The 11,436-nt window shown below is 34.5% G+C and overlaps 1 protein-coding gene across 1 annotated transcript in view; it reads right to left on the bottom strand.

Annotated features, from left to right (window-relative positions):
• Positions 1 to 974: 974 nt before the first annotated feature.
• Positions 975 to 11,436, bottom strand: part of LOC117122181 (DNA polymerase alpha subunit B-like) — a 15,305-nt gene continuing 4,843 nt past the window's right edge. The window contains exons 7-15 of the mRNA XM_033267694.1: positions 11,300 to 11,388; positions 10,351 to 10,569; positions 8,427 to 8,597; positions 7,433 to 7,525; positions 6,090 to 6,136; positions 5,727 to 5,850; positions 4,117 to 4,226; positions 2,962 to 3,148; positions 975 to 2,279 (exon numbers count right to left, since the gene is read on the bottom strand). Of these exons, the coding sequence (XP_033123585.1) occupies positions 2,124 to 2,279; positions 2,962 to 3,148; positions 4,117 to 4,226; positions 5,727 to 5,850; positions 6,090 to 6,136; positions 7,433 to 7,525; positions 8,427 to 8,597; positions 10,351 to 10,569; positions 11,300 to 11,388 (1,196 nt within the window). The 3' untranslated portion in view covers positions 975 to 2,123. The remainder of the gene's footprint in view (positions 2,280 to 2,961; positions 3,149 to 4,116; positions 4,227 to 5,726; positions 5,851 to 6,089; positions 6,137 to 7,432; positions 7,526 to 8,426; positions 8,598 to 10,350; positions 10,570 to 11,299; positions 11,389 to 11,436) is intronic.

Raw genomic sequence — 11,436 nt, 5'->3', positions numbered from 1 at the left:
GTGAGCAGCTTAGCTCAGTCAGCTAATCTGCTGGTAGCCACTGTGTGTGCGCTGAACCGTGGAGACTCTAGGTCCGGTTCAATTCCCATCACTGCCTCTTCTTGTGTTTCAGCTAGAGGGCTGAAATACAAGTTACAATAGCGCACCGTCTGAGACGTTTAAGCCGTTGATCCCGTGTGCATTTATGGCCCATGTGCATGTTAACGAACGCAGTACACTCTTCGGAAAAGAGTAGGGGATTGTCTCCCGGTGTACTGCCCAATCAACACCAGAAGGACCCCACAGGAAATAAGTCTTCTTCTAGACTTTCGTGGGCTATCCTTGGTGTTTACACCGAATAAATCAATCCAATCCACAGAGAGCGAATTTGGACTCGTTGTGCAACCGTCGTACAATGCAGCGAGTACCCGGCTTAATTTTTGTATATTTTACTTTTATATTATCAATCATCCGTTGTAAAGCAGCTGGCGATGGGTATTACAATACACAGCAAAGTAAATTGCTAGAGAAAAAAGCTCATTTTACCAGACTCCTCAGAAGTACAATACCTTAACTTGGGACCCCTGTGTTAGTAAATTGAATTGAGTTAGGTGGATTGAATAAAATATATATGTCAATCGTGATGTCGTCACTGCAACTAGTGCCTATCCCCAACAGTTCACACAGCATACTGATGATACCACTATAGCAACCCATGACTGCTACAACAGTTGGTTATCAAAACCAACATTAAAAGATGGCGATTGATTGTAAAGTATAGCTGCATATATCGTACACTAGGGAAAAATTATTATACTTAGGTTAGATTAATAATGCATTCGAAAATTGCCTTTGGGACTTGCAGGCCCACAGGAAATTTGTTCAAATCTAACTTTCGTATAATAATTTTCCGCTAGTGAACTATGTGCAGCTCTACTAATTGCTTATTAATGACAAATAGAGATGACAGAAAATAACTGACTTACATCTTCCAATTCACTACTTACCCAATATTTTATTTGACACAACATTGAAAACCTCATGTACAAAATGTATTTACAAAAGTCAATTAAAGACACTTCTAGGAGCAAAGAGTGAAAAATAAGTGGGTTTATTCAGCGAAATTAGCTCAGTCTGTTTAAAGGTGGTAGCCACTGTATGTGTTCTAAACTGTGGAGTTCCATTACAGCTCTCCTTTGGTTTCAGGTGGAGAGCTGAAATCCATGTACCTCTCAAAAACAATTGGTCTTGTGTGCAATATAGCCCATGTTCACACAGTTTTAATAAAAAAGAGTAGGGAGTTGTCTCCCGGTGTACTAACTAATTCACCACCAGAAGGACCCAACTGGAAACAAGCCTTCTTACTTTCATGGGTCATTCGTGGCATGCTTCACAACCCAAGAATTTCAATCCAAAATTTCAAAATCAAGAGATTTTTTATCGGTTAACATCCATGACTATATATGCAAACAATTGGAATATTAATTGGGTATGTAATTAATATCCGGAGAATCGTAGTTGGTTTTAAATCAGGAGTGGGCATAAAACTACTAAGCTCAATTTTTCATAACACCTAGGGGCCCAATTAACGTTTTCAATGTGTTTGCAAAAACCTTCATACTGCTTTGGTAGCGCTTTATGCTCAGTTTTAACGTTAAATTTTTAATAGATTATCGGCATCTGGCAGTTTACAGTAAGAGGTTTATTAGCCAAAGATTGTAGGCGGGCCACACATGTAGGGTTTTTTAATATATCTTTTGCATGCGGCCAAACTTTTGTTGTGGCCTGCACTTTACACACCTGTGGTTTAAATCCATCATCAGGGAGCTTACGATTGTACGACGACGGTAGGACATAGAGCGTAATGACGTCACTAAAAGTCATCTCTGCATGCGAGAACGTTAAGTTCTCCTTGTCCCATGGATCCTAGGGCTGAATTTGGCCAAATCTACGTATGCAGGACGTCCTGTAGGATGGACGTCCAAATCGAAAGCACCCTATTATATGCAGAGGATTTGAACATTCTTGGGTATGTAAAAGACGATTTTGACATCAATAAGATAGTAGTCAGTTTACTCCATGATGATTTTAACAATCCTGGATATTGTACATTGGAAATTGTGATGGCAAGTAATCCTTCGCCTCTATATACGGAGTATTTGAGCCGCTGACCGAGATACAACTCCTTTACCTTGACCATTGTCATCTTCCACTGGGTATATCACCAGACGGCCGTAAGTACCACCTACTTGACCTTTGGTCAGACGTCCAGGATTAATGCAGAGGCAGTCATCTACTTCCTGTTAGATTAAATATAAATTGGTACAAATTAAAAAGATACAAGCTGAATTAAACAGCAGTTCAAAGTCTTTGGCGATTTGCAGAAGCCTCCCAGAAAAGCAACACGGTCTTACGCACTTTTGTGAGCAGGCAAAAAAAAATCAATGTACAGTAATCCCACATGCACATGTTTACATACATTTGCACGCTATTGTTTTGTAGAACCTTAATAGCAAAAACATCCAACAGAAGGGGCTTAGCGGACGTTGGTTCTGAAATATCACATACGCACAAAAAGAATTCAGTACATCATTTCAGAAGAGTAGGGTGTCTCCCGGTTCACAGACCATGGCAGGTGCTACAATGAGGCCACAGTGGAAAGGCTGGAAAAAGTGCATGACCGCACCGCCCACAGTTCAGAGGCAACATTAATGTCTCTGAGGCATCTTAGCAGGAAAAAATTTAAATATAAATTGTTGGTCTATATAGTGTACTGCTGACATTGGTACTGGAGGCATTTTATCGAGACAACTTTCATCATGGTTGGAGGCACAAACATTTTTTTTTTCCAGGCCTGCATGGGGGCACCCTTGGGGACTTATCTAAATTGTCCTGTGCTGATATTCAACATCATTTATTGTCCATATCAAAAAATAAAGAAAAAGGAAACTGTAAAAAAACTGAATAATTTCTAGGACTAACCTTCAGAAAGTATCTAAGATTGGATGGCACGATCAGAACATCTGGTGTTACTGACATCTTGGCGTATCTTTCAAACTGTTCATAGTCCACAGGCACGCCGCATGGAGGTGGATACAGAGGGTAGTAGGTCTGTTGGGTTAGAAGATGCTTCACCAGTCGGCCTAGCCTATCAGAAGCACCTGGTGGACTAGAATCAATATAGATTAATTTATAAAAAATTTATAAAAAAAAAAATTTAACCAAGTTACAAGGTAGATAGTATTAGATGTGGGCGACCAATCAGTCAAGGGTGTAAACTGGTCATTTAAATTTTTGAAATCCTGGACGTAAATATCTATAAAAAGTTTTCAATGAGGGTAAATGAAACTTTTCTATAATAGTTAGTAAAGGTCCAGTAAAGAAATGACTGAATTTTTGTGATGATCCAGCATAGGGTGTGAATATAAGGACCATTCAAAGGAAAAAGTCCCAGACCAGATACTTTAGAAACAGGTCAACTGATCCAAATGAAACTTTCGGGAAAGTTTAACCCAAGTTACAAGGAAGATATTATTATGTGTAGGGGACGATCCAGGTTAGGGTGTAAATTGAGGATCATTTAAATTGCTTACGTCCGAGTTATAGATGGATAAAGATGACACTTTGCGGAATAGTTTTTCATGGTGAAATGAAGAAATGATCCAATTTTTGTGATGATCCACAGTAGGGTGTGGATATGAGGACCATTTAAACATTTTTTTGTTGACAGTTGATTAAATTATTTAAACGCAATTTGCATTTTTAAAGCACCTAAACCAGTTACAGATGGGTTAAACTCAAAACTACCGTGACATGCATGAACAATTTTTGCTTTCAGTGATTGAATCACTATGAACTAAAAATGCACTTTCCTATTCGAGGTCGGCTCATATGGCGTGCAATGGTTTTGAGTCACGGTGTACCTCGCTCTTACCATTGCAGCTATATTCACTAATAACTTCGCAGTGAACTTGGTTTTCGTTTTTTTGTTTTTTTTTTCACTTCATTTTCTTCCACTTCATTAAAATTATATTGGTTTTTCATGTTTTTTTTTAACTTTATAACTTTTAACGACAATTTTATTTTTGTTGAATATTCCATTTACATATATACTTAATAACTTAATTGGTGAGGTACCTGAGAGAGATTTCTTCTGCACCTAGGTGGAACAGAATATCAGTAGTTGTCAGGCCAAACACAATACCACTAATGTTGAGAGTACTTGGATCCGACACAAAATGGATTCTCTAAAAATTAAAATATAGAAAATATACATGCTAAATAAAAGATGTATAAATAATACAACTACATAATCAGTGCAGTGGTGGCGCCAGCAGTGGGGGGGAGGGGATTTCCCCAAGATAATTGTCTTGCCTCTGCCCCACCCAAGAAGAAGAAAAACCACAGTTCGTAGGGGAGAAAAAAAAATTATTTTCTACATATTAGTAGACTATCTATCTAAAAAATTGATTAAATAAGCCTATGAAACCCCTGAATTGTCATATTTTTCGGGGGCTTAGCCCCCTGGACCACTTTTGAGACATTTTGAGCGACACCTGACCACGCCCACTTCAGGCCACCCCAGAATATTTCCCCCTAAAATTTTACCTTGCCCCCCACCCCCCTCCAGATTTCAGACTCTGGAGCAGCCACTGAATCAGTAATAACATAAACATTATAATGAAATATAATAATTTAATTTAAATATTTAATTTTTTCTAATTTTTAACATAATTTAAATCAATTAAAAACATTGAATTGCTATTACAAAGGGAAAGCTTTTACTGCTTTTCTTAAAGTTATTACCAAATACAGGCATAATTATTATATAAATAGGTTTCAAAAGAATTGTCAAAATAAAAACAACTTGTTGAATATTAAAATTACATTCTAATTTTTAGTCTGATGGAGAGAGGCCATTTCCAGCTACCTAGAAACATCTGCCAGAGTCATAAAATTTCGTACCTCAGACCCAACCATGCTGAAGCTGAGGTAGTCTGGCCGACTCGTCTGTAAAATTGCCTTTCTCGGCCCCCCTCTCTTTTGAATTCCTGGATCCATCACTACCATTTGTTTATTGAAAAGAAAATATTTTCTTGTAATTTTTAATCAAAAGCTAATAACTTTTTTAAATTTACAAAATTGGAAATTCAAATACTGGTATTGAATTTTTCTTAGCTCAACAAATACAATTTTTTTTTTCAACTATTACAAAAACTGTCAATATTATTGCTGACTGTCCCCCCCCCCCAAATTATATATTTATTCTGCCTTTAAAATGATATCACTTTAAGTGACACCACAGTGATCTCACTAGTAGATCACATGAACAAGAAAAGAAAATCAAAAAATAAAAATATAAAAAAAATAAAAGAAATAAATTTAAAAAAAAGAAATATACATAAAAAGAATTATACATAAACATTAATATATAGAAACATAAACTTAAATTAAACAAAAAAATCAAATTTAGTTTTGATGAATGCACACCTCTGAGTGGTCAGATTATTAACTATTTGAAGTTAAAGGTCATTCAACTTGTTTGAAGTTAAAGGTCATTCAACTCGTTTGACTTAAAGGTCATTCAACTCTATTTTAATTTGGTTTGAAAGTTTGTTGCATAGTATAAATATGTTTCTACTTTATCTCCATCGAGGTGTTGTTTGAATTACTTCTAGTGCATTAAGAGTGGCTATTTTTTTTTAAATTAAAAATGAATTTGTTACATATTTTTAACAAGGCTATACCTCATATTCTTTTTGTTCCTTTGCATAATTCTTCAGATGCTCCTTTGAATATGGAGGACAGGGGAAAACACAATGGTGGAAGGCATCTCGGTACGAGGACACAAAAACCAAGTGTGTATTTGTGCTGTGGATAAAGGGGAAAGAAACTATGTTTATTAGTTACAGTCAGCACTCACCCTGTAAAATTTCCAATATATACATACACAAACAAAGTTGACACAGATATACATTATATTTTACTGTTTATACCTTGTATTATTAGACTTGGAATCCACTGCCTTCTTCCGGGGATTTGTCAGACACCCTGTCGGGGAGCTTTTTCCCCACCCGCAATGTATATCCTTGAGTAGACATTGGACCTACCAACCCTTCTTGCCAAGCTTTTTTCCTCTCATTTTGTTGCTTTTGTTCTTATAAATTTAAATAGTTAAACAAAATTGTTTTATTTGTTCATGAAAAAAAAAAGATTTTATTATTCTACAGACAACACAATTCAGACCTTACAGATGCATTTACAGACATAGCTAAATATGAAATGACTAGTGTACATTTGAAATTTGGCTTTCATCCAGAAAAGCTTCAAACGGCAGTAGGTAAAAAGACAATTATGTGCTTTATATTATATGAAAGGTTTTCAATTGTCTTTTACCTATTAACAATAATGTACTCCTTATTATGTCTGCTTGATAACTTCATCATCCGACAACATTAATTCTAATTTAATGTGGGTGGCCTGATAGCGTTACATCATGCCTCACTAACAAGCATGATAGCAAAACAAGCAATTTGGCCATAAAACAAGATGTCTATTAATTACTTATTTTTTTTGCTGACACAAAATGTTCTCCTTTAAGTAGTAGGTGAAAGGACAACTATGTGAAAGTTCTCTTTCAATTGCCTTTTACCTTTATTTATTGAAGCCGGTGCCTTCGGCCTAGGTAAAAAAAGGAGGCCCTAACTAGGCCTACTTACTTTATAACTATATAACTTTATATAAATACTAGATTATATTGAGGAAGGACTAGTGTTGTCCGAAAGCTGTCTCTTATACACATCTAGATGTGTATAAGAGACGGGGCCTAGGCCAGATGTGTATAAGAGACAGTCCATATTCTGAAGGTACAAACAATAAATAAAAAAAGGAGAAGAGGATTAATAATAAAATTATCTATAGATTAATAATAATAAACTAATCCACTTCAATAACAATAATAATTTGTAATTCTTAATAACAATAATTATCATTATTATAAAATTACTATATTATTATAAATATAAATATAATCTTAAAGCAATTATTATAACTGTAAACCATATGTTTGATAGTTGTTATTACAAAGTTAAATAATTGCATGTAACAACTGCCTGGGGGTTCAAATCAATCATCTTCAATTTGAAATTATCATACGTAAAGGCCTGGCTAGTTACTGCAGGCTGAAATACATTTGTGTGGTCGATAACAACAAGTTAACAATGCCATACCTAGGGTCTCCAGACATTCATTTTGATATTCTTAATAGGATTCAAATACCCAATTCTTTTTGTTTTTCTGTTATTTCCATAAAAAACTATGAATTCCTTGAAACCTTCAGTAAGCATGTTTTATGACTTTTTGTTTCTTCCTCACGCATATACAAACGAAGGCCATCGTTTGGAAATGTAAGTGGCGCTAGGTTGTTTTTAGTTAACTAAAGAGGCAAGCTTACGTTGTATCCATTTTCTAGTAAAACATATTTGATTTTTACAACTGGAAGACTTACCACAATCAATTCCTGGTCTGCATCCATAAATGGTCCGAACTAAAAAAAAAAAATTATATATGCATAGTTATAACATGATTTGAAAAGGATTGCAACATCTATTATGCGTAGGGGCAGGGGCGGATTTAGGGGGGGGGCGGTCCTGCCCCCCCTTTTGGGAGGTAAAAAAAAGAAAAAAAAGAGAGAAAAAGAAAAAAATGATAGCCCAGAATGCCTCAAATGTTATGTTCGGGCGTCTAGAACACAAAAATTTCGCGGGGGAATTCCCCGGACCCTCTACGACAGTGTTGTCTCAATCGGCCCAACTTTCGCCCCCCCCCCCCACTTTTGGACATTTCTGGATCCGCCCTTGCGTAGGGGGACAAATTCACAGAAGCCAAAATGTCTGTGACACCGGCACTAGCTTTTGGCGACTGCAACCAAGTAATATCAACAAACTTTAACTGTTACAAAAGATTGTATGTAAATTTTAGAAATATAATTTTAATATTTCAAACACCAAAAAATACACAAAAAAAAAACACTCATGGTAGCCCTGACTATTTTATTTTATTTTATTTTTTTTATTTATTTTTTTTTTTAACTTTTATTATTTTATTTTATTTAACAAGAACATGCGAGTTGCCTAAATATGGTCATGGTGGTGACATCACAACATGACCATATATAGGCACATCAAAACTATATAAGGGTATACAACAGTTTGTTGGAAAAGGAAACTTGATAATCTAACGGTGGTTTACATCAGGGCACATAGTGTGTCCACCGACGAATCTACCTCTGCTGTTTGTTAGCGCTTGACAACATGATGGTATGTTGCGGCCAGCTTAACATCAAATGCCACGTGTATATATATCTATGGTTTTAATGCATTGACCATCATTCAGCATTTTACTGATCTGAATAAATTTTAAAATTCAAAGATATAATCCAAACTTACCAAAATACAAACATCTGGCATTTCCTGTTGTATCATCTTAATTAGGTCATCAAGAGGCTCGTACTGGTCACTATCGGACGGTGTAAAAGGACCGGCAGCCATTGCAACGTGTAGTGATCCATGATCTAGTAGGGAATTTGATGTATCACTTGGCAACGGTAAACTTTTTCCCTAAAAGTATGTAATACAAATAAATATAATAATAATTATAATATTATTACAACAACAAATAGTGAAAAGTCCAAAAACTCCAAACACAAAATCTGAATGAGAGTCGGTGGACCGACATCATCAAAATTTGACTCAGTGGGTATTAAAGTTGTTTACATCGCCAAAGTCCTATGCTAATGCATTGAGTGTAGTCTAAAGTGGCGTCTATTAAATTATCTGAAATGTAATGAAGTGTAAGCGTAGAAGATACTTTAAACATTGTATACATTTTGAATGATTCATAGATCCATGAGATTAAGGTTGATTTGATTTAAATTTCCATTCAGTTTAAACATACAAAGAGTTTCAAGACCTTCTAGGGGGCCTAGGCCCATTGCTCGTGAACTCGCCATATCCAGCACTGACTAATGTGATCACTGTTGATTTAGAGGTATTGTACATATTTAGATTAAATACTGTCATTAAGTCATTTTGTTGCAATTTCTGTATGAAATATTTACACTATTGGACAAACTTAAATTTCTGACTTGTAGAATAAGATTTCTTTTGACTACGACGGCCAATGAGTCAGAAGAACGTTGTTTGTATGACTCTCTAGTCTAGGGCTAGGCCTGTGTCCATGCAACGAGGCTATGCAAAATGTTCAAGTTTTTCATTTGTTTCTTTCTTTGACGTTTTTTAAAGGAATATTTAGTTTTCGATAAAGTTAGTTTAGATAATATGTACAATTAAATGAGGTGTTTAAAAACTGTTGAAATTTATTCGAGCTGAGGCTTATTACCGTAAAAACCTCGAATAGAATTCAAATGGCTTAATCTCGAGAAGAAGCCCATATTGAATTGAAGCCCCCTCTTTAGTTTGCAAAAGTAGCCTCGAAAAGAAGCCCATGGGGCTTCTTTTCAAGATAGCATGGTAACTAATTCAGTCTATTGCCTTAAATATGCTGGTAAACAATTTAAGAATTTTTATTGTAAAATGCCTGTAAATCAGTGGAAAAATAATAGTTCTTGTTCTGTTACTAGTTGAAAGTTTATAAGTTCAAATGTGCTTTTCATAGTTTTAATAACATTTTTTATGTTTTTTTTTTTGCAGAAGTATATCTTTCAATAAAATACAGAGTAAATATTTCCAGTTTCATGTTCAAAAGTTTTTGAAGTTCAACAAAGACTGAAAAGTACCTATTGTTTTAAATGATCTGCTATTAAAATGTACATTGTTTTAGAATAGTTTAATAACCATGGTAAAATGTTGCATCCCTGGTAATATATCTTTTTATATACCGCATACATAGATTCTGGGCATCTGATTGGTTAAGAAGTGGACAATAACTTCAACCATCATTCCTATGGAGCAAGTTAAATGTTGCGATGTAATCTTAGTTGCTATGCAATATATGACATCCACGTACGGTAAAGAGGATGTGACTGCTACAGACATTGAGAGAGATTGGCCCTTTGATTGCCTAGGCCTAGGAAGCAATCCTAGGCCTACTTGGTGGGTACTCTTTTCATTACATTTTTTAGGCCTTGTAGAATCTATGTATGATGTATATAAAACAAATATTGACTGCTCTAGTTTTGGAAACGGAGAAACAAAGAAATCTATAGCCCCTCAGTGATGTGGAAACCGAAGCCTACTATAGTAGGCTACATTCTCCACATCACCTCGGGGCAAAAGATTTCACCATTCCCCTTAGAAGCAATCAATATTTGTATGTCATTAAACAAGAAAAGTTAATTTGTAAAAATTTTACTTTATATATTTGGGATGCAACAAGTTTATTCCCTGTTGTGTTGCTACCATCAACAGCAACAATTTGCCCCGGAAATAAGGAATATTCCTTCAGCTCTGACAAATTGAGGTGGACACGCCTTCCCGACGATGAGTCTACGGAGCCCTCGAGTAGAACAGAGGATGAATTCAATCGTCCATTACTGTCGCAGCAGATTCGACCAATCACTGTTGTTGACTCCTGAAATACAAAATTTATGGTTGATATAAAAAAAACTGACATGTGACTAATGTAGCCAGCAGACATTTGGTATCCTTTACCCTTTTAAAGTTAATTAATAATGCAAATTATCCATTTTTTAGTAATTATGAATAATTAATATATAGATAAGTGCTACTAAATAACTTATAATTCGAAGTAGTACTAATCTACTTATTAATTATTCATAATTTAACTTTGGCTTTCTTTTTTCCAATGGTTATTTATTTATCAATTCAAAAAAGTCAATATAAAAGTTAAAAATTTATTAGTACAGTATGCTAAAATTATTACCAAAGGAAATAAATATATTCTAATGTAAATGGGTATAGTTAAATTATTATGAGGAACAGCTCTTATTGAAAAAAATGTGCAGAAAAATGTGCATATTATTAATATAATATTTATTATATCATTAATAATGGTATTTTTATTGTTATCATTATTACTATTATTAAACATAATATATATTTATAAACATATATTTCTTCCAAACGAACAATAAAATCAAGATTTTATTATTAATATCCACATTTTGTTGTAATTATTAAAATATATTTCTACATATTTTATTCATTATTGTTTAATTATTATTACCCCAATTTCACATGCAAAATAATTCAATATTATGTGCATAAATTAGTGAGTTTACTTGAGATTTTCACTATTATTTTATTATTATTTTGCAAAAAATAGGTGCTCTATATCATACCTGAATCGGCATGGCAACATGAGAAATACATTCAATGCTGTAGGTTTCTTGTAGATGCTGCCCTATGTCCTCTATAATGTTATCAAGAACTGAAAAAAAAAATGTGTACAAACTACAAACTACACACACATATGTAT

The sequence above is a fragment of the Anneissia japonica genome, unplaced genomic scaffold (genome assembly GCF_011630105.1).
Source record: "Anneissia japonica isolate Jap-2015-1 unplaced genomic scaffold, ASM1163010v1 scaffold1208_len1460985_cov181, whole genome shotgun sequence".
Lineage (NCBI taxonomy): Eukaryota > Metazoa > Echinodermata > Crinoidea > Comatulida > Comatulidae > Anneissia > Anneissia japonica.
The sequence above is the reverse complement of the archived record's forward strand: the minus strand, read 5'-3'. Positions and strand labels throughout refer to the sequence as shown.